General features: G+C 44.5%; 1 protein-coding gene and 2 long non-coding RNA genes across 9 annotated transcripts; 1 reads left to right on the top strand and 2 right to left on the bottom strand.

Moving 5' to 3' along the window:
• Positions 1-1,013: 1,013 nt before the first annotated feature.
• LOC122623464 lies at positions 1,014-4,512 on the bottom strand. 4 transcript variants are annotated; one of them, XR_006326403.1, is made up of 6 exons: positions 4,283-4,508; positions 3,479-4,211; positions 3,352-3,417; positions 1,596-1,710; positions 1,212-1,488; positions 1,014-1,137 (listed from the first exon to the last, which is right to left on the bottom strand). It is a non-coding gene; the product is annotated as an uncharacterized LOC122623464 (long non-coding RNA). The 4 variants fall into 4 exon arrangements; XR_006326402.1 differs by lacking the exon at positions 3,352-3,417 and having other exon boundaries at positions 4,283-4,504; XR_006326404.1 differs by lacking the exons at positions 3,352-3,417; positions 3,479-4,211 and having other exon boundaries at positions 4,283-4,512.
• Positions 4,047-16,824, top strand: LOC122623462 (open rectifier potassium channel protein 1). 4 transcript variants are annotated; one of them, XM_043802647.1, is made up of 8 exons: positions 4,047-4,183; positions 8,584-8,747; positions 12,254-12,552; positions 12,613-12,864; positions 12,929-13,032; positions 13,150-13,297; positions 13,895-13,967; positions 14,286-16,824. In XM_043802647.1, the coding sequence occupies exons 2-8, from the start codon at positions 8,606-8,608 to the stop codon at positions 16,349-16,351; spliced, it is 3,084 nt and encodes a 1,027-aa protein (XP_043658582.1). In that variant the 5' UTR covers positions 4,047-4,183; positions 8,584-8,605; the 3' UTR covers positions 16,352-16,824. The 4 variants fall into 4 exon arrangements, with proteins under 4 accessions (XP_043658582.1, XP_043658581.1, XP_043658580.1 ...); XM_043802646.1 differs by having other exon boundaries at positions 14,267-15,636; XM_043802645.1 differs by lacking the exon at positions 13,150-13,297 and having other exon boundaries at positions 14,267-16,824.
• Positions 12,997-13,866, bottom strand: LOC122623465. Its single transcript, XR_006326406.1, has 3 exons — positions 13,750-13,866; positions 13,178-13,395; positions 12,997-13,093 (listed from the first exon to the last, which is right to left on the bottom strand). It is a non-coding gene; the product is annotated as an uncharacterized LOC122623465 (long non-coding RNA).
• Positions 16,825-16,950: the final 126 nt, after the last annotated feature.

Below are 16,950 nucleotides of genomic sequence, written 5' to 3'. Positions count from 1 at the left end.
ATAGAAGGTGATTATGCTGTGAACTGAAGGAGTTTCTCAATACATACATCAATCTTCCAGATGATTGATTGATTCAACCGGAAGGGCGCCTAAATCATCACCAGGTGTCAACCGCAAATCGATCATTACCGTTCGGTGGTCCGGGCTCCAAACGGCGGCATCCAAGACTAATAATTTTGGAGAACCGGGGGCCTGGTGCCCCATCAATTACAATTCGTTTGAATTTATTTAAATACACTCGGATTTGTGGCGGCCACTTTGCGAAGACAGGTGAAATACCGGGGCGGTTCCATCGATACATCAAAGCTGGCTAGCATTGCGTGCCTGCAGCGTAATTAATTAATTATGCTTATCAACACTGGCTAATGCAGCTCGTATAGGCATGAATCAGTTGCCAATTTAAATAGGGCTCTACCATTCCGACTCAACCTTGAGTTGTTACTCTCTTTCGACTGTGGCCCACTGTGGAATCTCTGTGCTACTGTAACGAAAACTCGCACTTTTCGCAGTAGCAGCTTATCTTTTCAATTAAAGGCTCCAGCGATCGAGCACAAATGGGATCTTTTAGCACCTCGTTGAGTCGTATTTGCCCAATCTGATTTGAGGAGCAAACCCAGCTGCTTGGGGGTTTTCTCCTCCCATCGCAGGGAGTGGATGTGGAGTTGGTCAAATAGCATGAATGACGTGGGAAATACGAGCAATAGCCCAATATAGAAAATATACATACACATGTCTTCCGGAGAAGGCGTATAACGAACACTTAAAGAAATGTACAAAGCTGTATTTATTGCTTAATTATTTCGAAGAATTCTGTATGGTATCGTTGAGAATATTGAAGATTACCACCCCGCTTATCTTTTCTTAATAAAAGATAACAATCTTTATATTCATTATATTTGTAATCATATAGATATCTTATTTTATGTCATAAATAATAATGATTCTTTATTGGTTCATTAAACCTTTTCAACTTATTTATCAATTTATTTACACGTCATTTCACCAGACGAAATCCTAGGAGTCATGGTCAGCATTGCTCCACATTTAACTCTGAAAACCGTAGATCTCCGGTGATCGTGAGTTGTGCTTTTTACGAGCGTGAAGCTGCGCAGGCGCACAGTGGGCCTAAAAACGTAACTGAAAGTGACAAAATATTTAATAAATTAATTTTTTAAATCTTAAATGCATTTTCTATGTTATCAAAAGTTTACATTGAGCTTGAAGGATATTCAAATCATTATTAGCCTGTATAGATAGGTATTAATATTAGACAGGATTGGAAAACTTCCAAATAGAATTTCCTGCAGTGTACGGCTTTCGGTGTCGGAGAAGATTCCCATTCTCATATCCAGAGCAAAGCACTTGTTATCAACACTATCATTGTCCCCGGCGATCCGAAGCCCCGGGCACCGGCTATCTCCATCTCCACGCTCTCTTGAGCTTCCTCCGCTCTTTCGCACTCGCCAAATCCGAATCGATCTGTTGAGACTACAAAAAATGTGGAGCGTGAGCAAAAAATAAAATAAAGGCAAAAAAAAACGAGGCGATAACTCAATTCTGATCGTCAAGTGTCAAGCGGTTTGAGTTGCACTTACATGGCTCTCACATCTTGAGTTCCCTTCGATTCGACGACTCCCTAGTCCATTTGCAGGTATTCCCGGTATTCCACATGCACAGTAGGCCACAATAATAATATCCTTTCTGCACGCTCTGAAAGAAAATGTAATTTTTTAAATTTTAAAAATATTCAATTAATTTAATATTGATAACAACTTTTGTATATATTAAATATTGAACAGTATTAAACTGGTGTGTATATTAGATATGAGTTCAAATAGGGATTATTGTATTGATTATAAGATCTTCGATCTCTTTCGTAAACAGAACACCCCCAAAAGGGTAAGTTTACCACTCAAGTGATCATGAAAATGGTATTACTAATCATATCCGTAGGTACCTTAAAATCAAATTCCCTCTACCCTTTCCCTTACATCAATGCCGATCGACGGGGGTTCTTCATTATTGACAATGGCATTGACAGTGAATACTTTCCACGATGGCAGAATCAGGTGGTTAAAGCCCCAAGATCAAGGTGGGATGATGGTGGGTAGTAACGTGCTACCAGGCTATTGTTTTGGTGGCTCGGTGGTGGTTCAGTGGGTGGGTGTGGATCGGTCTATTGGGGTGGCTCGTCTGCCGTTTGACGATTTAAGTTTGCGCTCGGCTAGTGCCCGTCGTAAAGCACTAAAATCCGTAGACAAATTATTTACGTTGGTTGCGATTGTGGTCGCTTCGGTTGTTTCTTTTTATTTATTTTGTTTTTTTTTTTGACAACGCACGTTTAGGTGTGTTTTTCTGTGGGCTTGACAGTTCGTCGGTGGGCGTGGCAGTGGCGGTGGCGCCGTGGGTAAGGTTTTTATGCGCCCACTTTGGGTGGGGAATCTGGCCAATGCTACGTATATTCTAAAAAAGGTCGCTGGCCAGGCTGATCAACAAAAACTGAGCACACAGTGGGTCGTGATAAGTGATGCTCGCATCCAAACCACACAATAGCGATAAGAAAGAGAGTGTCTTTAATCCATACATCTTGCTTACAGGGAATCTAAGTAATGCTACTACGATTTAAGAATTTCTCTATAAAGACAAAATTATCACAAAAGGATAAATTCCAGAACTCTATCCTATGATTTTACCTTTTAGAAGTAATAAACGGATTCCTTAAAATCAAATTGCAATAAAGATAAACGTAACAAGAAATACCCAATGAGGGCAACTTTTCTCAACCGTAGATAACTTTTGCTAAATTGGGTTGTATAAAATCGAGTTTTTGACGTTAATTAAATGGGCATGTCAGGGCCGAATTTTATGGCTTATAGGAAATGTTATAGAAATGTTATCAATTGGAAAAGATATTTTCACTGTAATGTTTTATGATTCATAGTGCGGAAAAGACAGCTCAGAAATGACAACTCTGCAGGATCCAATCAAAAACATATAACAAAAAAAATAAAAGTTTAAAATGATTTTATTTTTGTTAAGATCTTGAGATGTGTGGTTCAATCCTGGCGCCGTTTTGCTCCACTGTACTAACCCCATATTCCGTTGGTTACTACACAGTATCTCTTTTTTGCGACGATCGATTTTGGAAGGGCAGGGGGTTTTGGGTGGAGGGTGTATGTTGGGGGCAGGCGGTTAGTGGGCTGAGAACTGCTGGAGAATTTCGTAGTTGCCGTTCGTCGATCGGCATTTCAACTTGATTTAGTTTAGTTCAGTTTGGTTGAGTTTAGTTAGTTCAGGGTTTGGGGGTGGGGCTCCCCACCCGCACACTCGAAAAAAAATACACTCACACACCTCTTTGAGTGATTCCGCACTGTCTTCTTCTTGTTTTGGGAGCGAAGAGCTCAAAGTGAGTGAGCACTGGATTAGAGATCACACGTATAGTGTACACAAAGACATACAAATCTATAAGTTAACTCACCGATCGGCAGTTAAAGGAGCTGGTTGAATTGTATTAATGCCGCGTTCGTTTGCCGTGCGGCTTTGAGCTTTCCCGCTCTGATTTTGTTTTTATTATTTAAGTTCCGCACTCGGAGAGCTCGTTTTAAACTTCTTAATTTGTTAAACTTCGTCGAAGTGAAGTAACGTAACGGTGAAGCTGCTTCTGTTCTTTCTATCTGCACTAACGGTTTCTCTCACTCCTGGCGGGAAAACGGGAAACGGCAGGAGAGAAGGAGACTTTAAAGCTCGGCTGGAAATTGTCGAAAACGAAACGGAAAAGCGAAGAAGAAACCGAAACAGAAATAGCGGTTAGCGGGCAGCGACGTCGACGGCTACGCCTACGCCGACAGAGACTGGAAACCGACGTGAGCTTGGAGCAGCGTTCCATTTAAATCAGAACGGTTACGGGAATCGAGAAGCGACGGAGCGACGTCACCGCCGCCGATCGTCACCGTTAACAAAAAGTGTCAACCTCGCAGTGGCAGCGCCTCAATTCAGCGTGCACCGCTTAACGGTAACGGTCCTGCGACGCGTTCGCTCAGTCTTCCAGTGTTTCGCGATTCTCTTCAAACTATTTCGTTTCGCAAAAAAAAATAAAGTAATAAAAAGAAACTACCCACAACTCGGCGAAAGGCGAAAGCCAACGGTTCCTGCGAGTGTTTATTTTTTTCAACAATTTTTGATCGTGGGTATCCCGAAAGTGAAGCATAAACCTTAAAAGGATCGGAACGGAAAACGGCAAAATTGCAAACAAAAAAAAAGAAACAAAATATATAAGGAATACCAGAAGGAATTGAATTGGAAATCAGTGCACTGGTAAACAACACACATTATCGCCATCCCCTCAAAATCTCTTCGACTTCCGATCCGTGTGTCTGTCATTATTTTTTTGGTTTTGTTCTCGTGGTCACCTTGCACGGCGTTATCTGAGTGGGCCACGAAGAGGAAAGCAAGAGCGCGATCCATTGCACGCCCGGAATCGAAACGATTATATATAGTGCACAGGTTAGAGTTCTTCTGCGCCCAATCTGAACGATCGGATTCGCATGTGTGCTCCACTTCAGACGCGCTGTCTACACTCGCGCAAATAATTCACGTTCATCTCTTCTATAATTTACGAAAGTTGAGTTTGAATCCACGTTATTTCCAATAGTAAATTTAAAAATAGTTGCCAATTTCAGTACTGTGTTCATCACAGAAAAACCTTTAACAACATTAATCTTAAAAATAAATTGCATAAAAGAATATAGATCGAGTGGGTTTTTGTTTAGAGTGTTTTGGCAAAATCCGGTAAATCAATCAGTGCCGCACCTACGAAACGGTATCTGTAGTATGAATGCATTTAATTAACGAAATTGTTTCACAGTGCAAAAGTGTTTGCTTAACTGTTCTTAACTGTTCTTACCATATGCAAAAACGTTTACATACACCCGCTACGAATGTACCGTTAGCCGCAAGCGCAAATAACGGCAACCAGTTATCTGTTATCGATCAGTCGATTGGCAGCGGGCTCAAGAAGTCTTGCGATTGCACTTAGGCCAACATCATCCATCACGGGGCATTTGGTTATAAGCAAATATGGCCCAAACTATAGATCCCCTCGGTTCGTCAATCAGCTCAGTTAGTTGGTAACTCAGTTAACGGTTGCTTGATAGTGGCCAATCAGCAATACATGCGACAGACAGACTTACAGTCGATCTTCCATAATGGAAGAATAATTGCGAATGATACAATTAGATACTATTATCGGTGAAATATTACCATGTAACGTTTAAAACAGAAAACAAACATAAAAGGATTCACAATAATTTCCGATTTCCATGATAAAAGTTAGGAAGCCTATCCCATATTTTATCCAGCTATGGACGCCTGACTGTCGTTCTTAATTGCCGTGTATAACTCGGGGCTCTGACGTAGATTTAGCCTTTAGTCTTATCACAAGAAGGAAAACCAGAAGCACCAACTAAGACGATGACGAGACCGACGGAGGAAACGAGAAATTGATAGATCGCAATTCAATTAATCATCTTGCCGAGCCGGCTTGTAAAACAATGTCATCATTAGCACCCAATAGGCTCATCAGGCCCGCCTGGTATTTCCACCCAGATTTTTTAGACTCCGGACACAATGCTTGCGATTCTTGTTCCTTTGTCGCCCCCGAGGTTTTCCCTTTCTCCCTCTTTCTCAGTGGAGAATTGAAAATTGAAAAATATATAAAAAAAAAGAAAGAAAAGCACGGCTTTTGACGCTTGACGACTTTTGCGATTATTTACTAAACGTGTTCATTTTGCAGTTGCTGCTATTTATTATTGATTATACGACTATTTAGCGTCGGTATATGTAAATATTTTGTTATTTATTAATTTTGTTCCACATAATATACGACCGTAGTCCATACGATTTCCCCGCCAATTCTGCACGTAACACGGGCTTTTCAATTCTCAGTACTCAGTTCTCAGTTCCCAGTTCCCAGTTCTCGTTTCTCAGGGGATGCACGTGAGGATCTAATGATCGTATAGTGACTTAGCGATCCTTTGACGATTTCTCCAAAAATACCCACCGATCACCATGAACTGGAGTATGTGGGCTATCAATTAGTAAATGCTTTTATTGGCATATTAAATGTTCTGTTGTCTACACCACTTGACGTCAAACATTGACTTAATTCATTTACATGATCATCGAATGTTTATCAGGGTTTTATTTGGGTTCCACTTGGGTTCGGTTTGATAAAGAGTGGCTCCATTTTATGCGTTTACGACGGGTGTGTGTGTGGGTGGGTGTCTGCGAAATTTCCACAGGCCTCTGAAGCTATGAAGTTATGAGAAAGTGATCTCTCTAGTGTATTTTGATCGTACACTTTTGGAAGTATTATAATAACCCTTTCAATATTTGATATTTGATTAAATAACGATCCTAATTTACTGTTAACCCGATTATCAGTCGTTTCCGCCAACTTATTGGCAGAATTTTCCACTCCAAAAGAATTCCGGGGGCAAGCCCAAAAAGCACAAAAAAAAAAGCGGGGAAAAAAAGCGTTAAAAAGATCGTTTGGGAACACACAGCGTCATCGAAATGTTTGTTCGGAATAAATAAATACATAAAAAAGGAAACACAATAAATGAAAAGACTTCCATTGAACGGCGTCATCGCCAGCCAGTCAGTGCTCGAGGAACGAGCCCAATAGACGATTTTATTTTTTATTGTTAACAAATTATTGTAGTCGCCGTTGTTGTTGTTGTGCTCGCATTCGATTTTGTTGGCTTTGTAGTTGTTGCCAATGGGACCACAGGCAAAAGCGATCATGGCCCGAAACAAAAACAAGACTACTCCATAGATAATTTAATAGAAATTATACAGTAAGAACGATAATAATAATTAAAACTGTTGCAGAGCCAAACGCAGCGTATTCTACGCTTATCAGCGATCACTTGACTTGAACAACGCGAATAAACAATTCGAATTGTCCCAATGTAATCAAGCGTGTAATGAGAAGACTTTTACCGATACGCGGCGATAGGAAATCAGCGTTGAAAATAGAACCTACCTACGAAGGTACCGAAAGAAAACCAAACTAAACTGAAGAGAACCGGGAAGCAAGAAGCTCGATTAGTTGATTCACGTGAATTGGCGGGGGATTCCACGCGCGTAAAGTCCACAGGAACTACCCCAACATGAACTCATTAGGGCGAACACGCAGCCATCTTTATCTTTATGATATTGTAAGAACCGCAAATCTGCACCACCGATGATGATGACTTAGGTGACTTAGGCGGCGGCCCCCACCCACAACGTTTATCTTTATGATATTGTAAGAACTTTCACCATCAATTGCCAATTAGCAACCAATCACCATCGCATATCTTTATGATGGCTTAAGAGTTGCTGCCAACGGACATAAGTGCTATTTATCAGGTGAAGCAACAAGTACATTCCAAAATAGTCATCAAGTATGACAGAGTAGAGTATTTGGGTGACTAAAACTCCGTGGCATTTATCTTTATGGCATGTCCGCTTCTCCAAGAACTCTAATCATTGGCAATAATGAGTAGAGTTCTCGCCAAACGTTTGACACCTTGATGATTTGAGTTTGTTTTTTTGGGTACGCGGGCTTGTCAACCCGTTGTGTTTTGCATTCGCGATCGCTAATTGGCAGCCAAGTGCGGTCGATCCACATGGCGAGTTGTCGGTTGACACAACACCCACAGCAGCCCACCCCCCCAAGTCACCCATAACCCTGGCCCCCGTGATCCCCAGACATTCGCACACACTACACTTTCGTAGATAAGAAGCACCCAAGATGGGGACCTGAACTGCTGGGAGGGCAACGTCTGCGACGGTCGCTAATCGGTAGCGGACTACTTTGCACCGCGAGAAATCGTGGAAAATTAGCGGTAATGCCCTGTTCTGTACCCCGGCGATATGATTAGAAGTGTCAATAGGTGTAAGCCTCGGTCCGATGACGTCGCCAAACTGGCAATGGCAACTCCATAAGCGATCCAGCGATGACGATCATCGGCTAAGGAGGCCACTAGTGATACGGACTGCGCGTGCTTTTGGCCAGGAATTCAACTGCAACGAACCAGGCGGTGCTGTACTCCATATCCTCGAGTAATAGACATTAAGATGGGACTTTTTGTTGCCATGATGGTACTTTATTTGCATTTATATTCCACCAAGTACAAGATGGTATATGTAGATGGACTGTCTTTAAACGCATAAGACCCGCAACTTTGGGCGGAGGGCATGGAACTGCCCGGTATAGTCCGGTATCTCTGCTCTCTCCTATCGTGCACATATAGACAACAACTAGAGCGACTGGCCAGCACTTGAGCAATCGCAATCAAGCTTCGATTAGCAGCGATACAACCATAAATAACGACAGACAACAAGAGCAGCGCGATCACACCGAATCCCCCTTTATAAATAAATAAAACCAAAACAAAATACACCGATCCACTGATCCACTGATATTCCAATTCGAAAACCACTGCCCATTCCGAACCGATTCCGATCCGATTCCGATCCGATTGCAATTCCTCGTTGCCAAACTGGAATCTTTAGCTGCATTCGCTGTCCTTTCAGGTAGTGCGACAATCCGCCGAGCATGTCGCCGAATCGATGGATCCTGCTGCTCATCTTCTACATATCCTACCTGATGTTCGGGGCGGCGATCTATTACCATATTGAGCACGGCGAGGAGAAGATAACGCGCGGCGAGCAGCGCAAGGCGCAAATAGCAATCAACGGTGGGTGAGCTACCAAAGAAACCATCAGTATACACTATTCCCATATCCACCACTAGTCATAAGTAGCCGCGTGATCCGCTCCGGCCAATCCATGAGCATGTGATCCCGCCGTCGAACCCAACTAAATGGTCGCCCACGACTCTGATAGAAAGTCTAGAGCCATGTCGGATCTTTTGAAGCTTTGACACCCACTTGTTGAGGTTTCTCGACGCGTGGTTCACTTTTAGTATAGCTTATAGGTATAGCTTATAGAGACACTAAGCCAGAATATTTAAATGACTTGTATTCTGAATTCTGGGTATTAATAGTAAAATTGCGATCTAAACTGATATTAAAATAGAACTACTTCAAAATGGGGTTTCCAGACATACACTCGAGATGGTAGACAACTAATCTAGAGTATAGTATAGCGCAAAAGACGTAGATTTCGAAATCCCCCCTTAAAGATCTGTGGAGAGCCCTACCCAGTGATATCTGGATTCGTCTTTTTTTGGCAAAACGTGCGTAAATGTGGGAGCAAAGTGTGAGGTTTACGACTCGTCAAGTCTGGAGCAATCAGGGCTGTTTGCCTTATAGACAAGGCGACCTCTATATTCGGACACATCGATCTGTGTAGATAGATCGGGGTGTGAGAGCGATTATATCTACGCTAAATCGAGCTAAATCGGCAGTCAGTCTCGGATGTATTTATTTTAATGCCTCTTCAATTGCAATAAATCCGGATTTAAATAGCACACAAAATGTGCTAATTATGCAAATAAATAACCCATAAACGCTCTAATTAGTAACCATCGACCCAAGACGTGTGCGGATCGTAACGGATTGAATCGGATTGAATCGCAGGCTTACCTGATACACGATCGATCGCCAACCGTCGTACCTCAACCTCGTCAACCTCTGGTCAACCTAGGTCACCCCGAATGAGTCAAGGGGTTCGATGGGCAATCGGGCTATACGAGATAGGCCCAGTTAATACCCTAGCTTGCCCATGGCATTTGCTATGTCCACACTCGGTATGCATATGTAAGCAGGCAAAGCCGCTGGGCAAAGTCACCATAATCACTCCTCCGACTTCGACCAGTGCGAAACAGCACTTCAATTGGCTATGGGCTATGGGCAATGGGCAATGGGCTATGACCACAACCGTGTGCCGATGACTTTCAAGTGTCCACAAACACGATGCGATTAGGTTTGAGCTGTTGACACCTGATAAGGTGACCGGGCCAAATGACACGGCCAAGAGATCTCCCACAAGAATTCCCAGGAATGTGAGTGATCAGTGATTTGGTATATTGCATGGGGTATATTACTTCAAAGGTTCGCCTAGAAGTTATAATTGATTTTCTACATTAGGAGAAAGACAAGGATTGTAAGGCATTAGTTAAATTCATTAAGTTCACAACTTGATGCACTTGCATTGAAGCTTATTATATCACAGCTTAGTATGAAGGGAATTAAAATGAATAATTGATTTAACTTACTTAGATTTGATATTCGCAAAGACTTGTCGAAATTACAAAGAAAAGCCAGCTCGATATTATAATGCAAGGTCTATTTTAAATCGATGCGTAAACTGAAAAACAGGAAGTGAGAATTATGGACATTAAATACTTAGTATGGGGTCTTAATTGCAGGTCTTAAATATTATAAAAAGTGGTCAAAAATAGGAAAGCAGTCTGTTTGGAATGAAAATAGTTACTATGTTTTTTACATTTGCTATTATTTCGATCTGAAAGAGAGATCATATCGTAGGGACCTACATAGTTGCATCCACTGACCTCGACCTCAGATGGTTTGATGCACTGCCAGCGGACTTGCCGCTCGTCGCTTTGGAGAGCTTTAATTAAATTAATTTATCAATTTGTTTGCCACAAACTTTTCCGGACCGCACTCAATCACCGAGATAATCTGTGTAAGCCAGAGAGGCGAGTCTGGAGGACTTGCAAGAATTCGAGATAATGATCGACTTCTATGAACAAATTGCCCGCAATCAAGACTCCCAGTGGACCCACAAAGGCGATTAAATTGTGCCCGTTCGCCTGTTGTTGTCTGTGTGGCATACCACTATATGGTGGATATATAGTTGTTGATGCTGTAGCTGTTAATCTCTGAATTGCCCCCAATTGTGTCCCGTTGTGATCAGAGATCAGAGAGGAGAGATGGAAGATGGAGGATGGAAGATGGGAGATGACACCAGATGACTGCTAGTCCCTTTGTTGGTGCCCATTTGCCTCCAGAGTACGGAGGCATTTATTGAATTATGCAATTCGTTAAAAGATTACGGGCATTTGCACAAGGCTCTGGGTTTATTGAATGATTGCAGTTACATTCGAGCAATCTGCCGAATAGAATTCTCTCTCGAGACTCGAGTCCGATAAACTTGGCCATAAAGGTTAGACAGCCGATCATGAAAATGCCAACTGACAGGTGTATGCACTTGGTTGTGATAACGAAAAAGGCTGAGAGTAGCACTAGTGATTAGGGAGCATCCGATCCGGTTGGAACGGTACTATACATCAATCAATCTGCGAATTAATCAATTAGCATAATAGCCATTCAATGGACTGACTGGTCATTCAATACATAGTTGAATCATTCAAAGATCGAAAACAAGTGATAGATTACAAACAAACTTGGTAATCTCTATCTCTATCTATTCATTGATTGTGCAATCATTTTTGATTCAGGTGTATCAGAGCTGATTGATAATCGGTAATACTTGAAGATTGTATATTGTATATTGGTGGGTCTTAAAACCAAACTAGGGGGTTTATTGACACAATTTCAATTGATTACTTCCCATAATAGCTCATTCTAGTTAATACTATCACTTCAGAATCAATTGCATAATCCGATATCGTTACACGCACTGCGAAAATGTCTCGTCATTTAATTAATTCCCAGAAATCAAATCAGATCGAAATACATAGCTCCACTTTACTGACCTACAGCAAAATGCGCTAAGCTCATTTTCCGGCCACGATCTCAATTTATTTGCCTGATTAATATCTTTCAATGAAACCGACTGCGGTCGTTCATCCAGCGCATTTCAATTACCCGGAGCCACATCGTCCGGGTCAGGTCATGATCGTGGTGATCGCTGATGGAGATCCCAGCACTGAGAGAAAAACAATGTTATGCAAGGTTTCTGAATTTGGAAAGAAGATAATATAAAGATAATTTGTAGCACAGTTTTCAGCAGCTTTTTTCAATTCAATAATCAGTTCCGAGGGGCAATTGTTTCAAGTGTAAAATGTACCACGATGGGGGAAATTCGGAGGGTTTGCCACTCGGTGACGATCAGCGATCTCCGGATCTCCGGCATCGCAACGGGTTTCTTTTGTGCCCATTGTTTGGCATCGAGAAGCGGAAGGTTAGCGCTCGGCGGCACATTCACTTCCGGATCGGATTCGGTTAGACACGTGAACCACAATGGCGGGGAGCAATTAAAATTGATTTGATTTCACGCTCAATTTCATCCAATCCCTTTATTCGTTTCGCTGCAGAGTATCTGCTGGAAGAGCTGGGCGACAAGAACACGACCACCCAGGATGAGATTCTCGAGCGGATCTCGGCTTACTGCGACAAACCGGTTACCCTGCCGCCGACATATGATGATACGCCCTTCACGTGGACCTTTTACCACGCCTTCTTCTTCGCCTTCACCGTCTGCTCGACGGTGGGATATGGCAACATATCGCCCACCACCTTCGCCGGACGGATGATCATGATAGCGTACTCGGTGATTGGCATCCCCGTCAATGGAATCCTCTTTGCCGGCCTGGGCGAATACTTTGGACGTACGGTAAGTGGGATACTATAGTACTATGTTATTACAAATTATATATATTGTTTTTCTTTCCAGTTTGAAGCGATCTACCGACGTTACAAGAAGTACAAGATGTCCACGGACATGCACTATGTGCCGCCGCAACTGGGATTGATCACCACGGTGGTGATTGCCCTGATTCCGGGAATAGCTCTCTTCCTGCTGCTGCCCTCGTGGGTGTTCACCTACTTCGAGAACTGGCCCTACTCCATCTCGCTGTATTACAGCTACGTGACCACCACAACGATTGGATTTGGTGACTATGTGCCCACATTCGGCAGCAACCAGGTGAGTTGGCTTAAAGTATAAATATGAGAACCAATATAACATTATATCTTGGATTTGCCAATAGCCCAAGGAGTTCGGCGGCTGGTTCGTGGTCTATCAGATCTTTGTGATCGTGTGGTTCATCTTCTCCCTGGGCTACCTGGTGATGATCATGACTTTTATTACTCGGTAAGTGTTGGGCTGCATCAGAATCCATCGCATGTCCTACGTTTCGTGTCTTCTGCATGATCTAACCATCCAACAATAATCAACGCCATTTAACATTCGCGCATTCGGCATGAACAGGGGCCTCCAGAGCAAGAAGCTGGCTTACCTGGAGCAGCAGTTGTCCTCCAACCTGAAGGCCACCCAGAATCGCATCTGGTCCGGTGTCACCAAGGATGTGGGCTACCTCCGGCGAATGCTCAACGAGCTCTACATCCTCAAAGTGAAGGTAAACGATTCCCGCCATCCATGGACATCTCACAAATGGGCTAGCACTCAGAGTTTCAAAATGGGATTGCACTTTATCTGTCTAGGGATTGCAATAACCTGGGGATTTCTAATTTAGTATTAAGTCATTCCATACTTTAGTAAATATTATTAAATATTATAACATAGGGTAATATAACCCCCACAATTCTTATATCTACCAATTTTTAAAATAAGAATATGGGATTCTTTTAACCAACAAGTTTTCACGATTAACATATGAACATTAGATATAAAACGTTTAGCTTGATAAACAACATTGCTAACAAGTTAAATTTAAAAACGGGAAACTTAATATAATGATAATTACGATATAACTGGGCAAACATATAAAAAATATTAACTTTATAAAGTATTCCTTGAAATGAATATGCACTTGTGTCCAATCGTTCACCTCCAAAAGGGCTAACTAACCATTGATCTTGCAGAGAGATTTTCGCTGGGAGTACCTTCAATGTTTCGTGTCCGACTAAGCGGTATCCTCGTATCCACGTTCCAATTAGCCAGTATTCTTAGACGTAATCCAAAAATCTTACATAGCCGCTGTTCTCCGTTCTAGTTTTGTCGAAAGGGAAATAGAAAGAAGCCGAAGAATAAGGCTAAGACTGAGCAGAAAAAGAAGAGCAGCCGATGTAAGTAATCAATCGCCAGAGATTTTGAGTGGACCCACAACGAGTTTATATAGACAGTGCTAGCCCAAATTAGTCCGACAATCGGAGCATTACCAACTGCCCACGAAACAAAGGCCAAACATTAATCCAAACTATTCTCTTTACATGTACAACACCAAATCAACAACACTGTACACTTTTTGGAACTTCAAATATGACTGCTAAACACAATCACACTTGGACTGGAAACCTAAACTCTTACCTGCCATTCAATGACCATATATGAACCTGCATTTGTTATATCGAATTAATCCTCTCAGCCCGTGTACACCGATGTAGATATCGCCTACACACTGCCACGCTCCAATTCGTGTCCGGATCTGAGCATGTACCGCGTGGAGCCGGCTCCCATTCCCAGCCGAAAGAGGGCATTCTCCGTGTGCGCCGACATGGTTGCCGCCCAGAGGGAGGCGGGCATGGTGCACGCCAATTCCGATACGGAGCTAAGCAAACTAGATCGCGAGAAGACGTTCGAGACGGCGGAGGCGTACCGCCAGACCACCGATTTGCTGGCCAAGGTGGTCAGCGCACTGGCGACAGTGAAGCCACCGCCGGCAGAGCAGGAGGATGCGGCGCTCTATGGTGGCTATCATGGCTTCTCCGACTCCCAGATCCTGGCCAGCGAATGGTCGTTCTCGACGGTCAACGAGTTCACATCCCCGCGGCGTCCAAGAGCACGTGCCTGCTCCGATTTCAACCTGGAGGCACCACACTGGCAAAGCGAGAGGCCACTCCGTTCGAGCCACAACGAATGGACGTGGAGCGGCGACAACCAGCAGATCCAGGAGGCATTCAACCAACGCTACAAGGGCCAGCAGCGAGCCAATGGAACAGCCAACTCGACCATGGTTCATCTGGAGCCGGATGCTCTGGAGGAGCAGCTGAAGAAACAATCACCGGGTGCCGGTCGCGTCAAGAAGTTCTCCATGCCGGATGGCCTGCGTCGCCTGTTTCCCTTTCAGAAAAAGCGACCCTCGCAGGATCTGGAGCGCAAGTTGTCCGTGGTGTCGGTACCCGAGGGTGTCATCTCGCAGCAAGCCAGATCCCCGCTGGACTACTACAGCAACACGGTCACAGCGGCCTCCAGTCAATTCTATCTGCGCAACGGACGCGGTCCGCCACCGGCCTTCGAATCGAACGGCAGCTTGGCCAGCGCCGGCGTCGGCGGGCTGACCAACATGGGCTTCCAGATGGAGGATGGAGCCACTCCGCCATCGGCATTGGGCGGAGGAGCCTATCAACGCAAGGCGGCAGCTGGAAAGCGCCGACGCGAGAGCATCTACACCCAGAATCAAGCCCCATCCGCTCGCCGGGGCAGCATGTATCCGCCCACCGCCCACGCCCTGGCCCAGATGCAGATGCGCCGCGGCAGCTTAGCCACCAGTGGCTCTGGATCGGCGGCCATGGCAGCGGTAGCCGCGCGTCGCGGCAGCCTCTTCCCAGCCACAGCATCGGCATCTTCGTTGGCCTCTGCTCCGCGTCGTAGCAGCATATTCTCGGTTACCTCCGAGAAGGATATGAACGTGCTGGAGCAGACGACCATCGCTGATTTGATTCGTGCGCTCGAGGTGGTGCACACCCATGCCGTGCTTGATGAACAGCAGCAGGCGGCAGCGGCCGGAGGAGCTGCAAGTGGAGGCGGAGTATCGAAGGGTAGTCGCAAGCAGCGCAAGATGGGCAATGCTGGACTGGAACCACCGCAGCTGCCGCCGATCCTGTCGCTCTTTGCTGGCGATCAAACGAGGACACTGCAGGCGGCGGCAGCCAATCGGCTGTACGCCCGTCGCTCCACTATTGTGGGTATATCGCCCACTGGAGGAGCACCCACTGGACCGGCAGCCAGATCGCTGCTGGAGCCGCCACCCAGCTACACTGAAAGAGCCGCAAATCAAAGCCAAATAACAGCTGGAAACTCTGTTTCCGGACCAACGAATGCGCCTGCTGTTCAGAGCAAGTTCCGTCGCCGCTTTAGTGTAAGACCGACTGCTCTGCAGATTCCACCGGGCCAGGCACCGCCACCAGGTGCCAGTTTGATGGAGCAGTCATCGCAGTCGGCGCTCCAGCGCCGCCTCTCGCTGCGACCCTCGCCACTGGCCCGCGAACTGTCGCCCACCTCGCCGCCCGGCGGAAGTGGAAGCGCCTTGCCAGCGGGGGCCACCGAGGAGGCCGGCGGAACGTCCGCTCAACGGCTGCTACCCCTGCCTGCCGGAACGAGACCCAGCACCAGCAGCACCCACTCGCCGCTCTCGAGGATCGTGCAGATCTCGCAGGCGCAGCGCAAGAGCAGCATGCCCAGCGCAGCGGCCACGGGATCGAGTGGAGCCCCCCCACCCGGCGAGAAGTAGTTAGTTTCGTTATTCGTAAGATGTATTGCCAACTCGTATATGTCCACGTCCAGCGGTATTGCTTCGCCAATTTCACAGCATGTATCCCACATAGTCGATAAGGCTGCCAAAAGTCCTTAGTTGTTATGCTAATGTTATCCTTAACATATTTACATACGTATATCCAGTTATCCTAGTTGTATGTATTTTTAGAACTATCTCTCTCTCTCTCTCTATTGTTATCCTGTATTTATACCCATCTGTATCTGTATCTTTATCTACACCCTAATCTATATATCTATATATATTCTTCTATGTTTATTGCTAAGAAGGCGCTTATATGAACAAAACGATCCGCATGTTTTCAAGCATTCAATTGTGGGACCGACAAAGGATCTCGAATTGTATGTAGTTTCATTTAGCTCTTAGAGTGATTTCATTTCCCAAAACATTCCATATGCTGTTATATAATAAAGATAATCTGCGAAAATGTATACATTTCTTATTGGTTGACTTAATTGAAACAGCTTATTACTCATCCGCCATGTTTGACTAAAGGTAACTATAATATAATCCAGCAAGCTGTTTAAAATTTGAAACACCATCTCATTTTTAGTGTG

Source organism: Drosophila teissieri, chromosome X (assembly GCF_016746235.2).
Source record: "Drosophila teissieri strain GT53w chromosome X, Prin_Dtei_1.1, whole genome shotgun sequence".
Taxonomy (NCBI): domain Eukaryota; kingdom Metazoa; phylum Arthropoda; class Insecta; order Diptera; family Drosophilidae; genus Drosophila; species Drosophila teissieri.
Note: the sequence above shows the minus strand (reverse complement) of the source record. Positions and strands in the feature narration are given on the sequence as shown.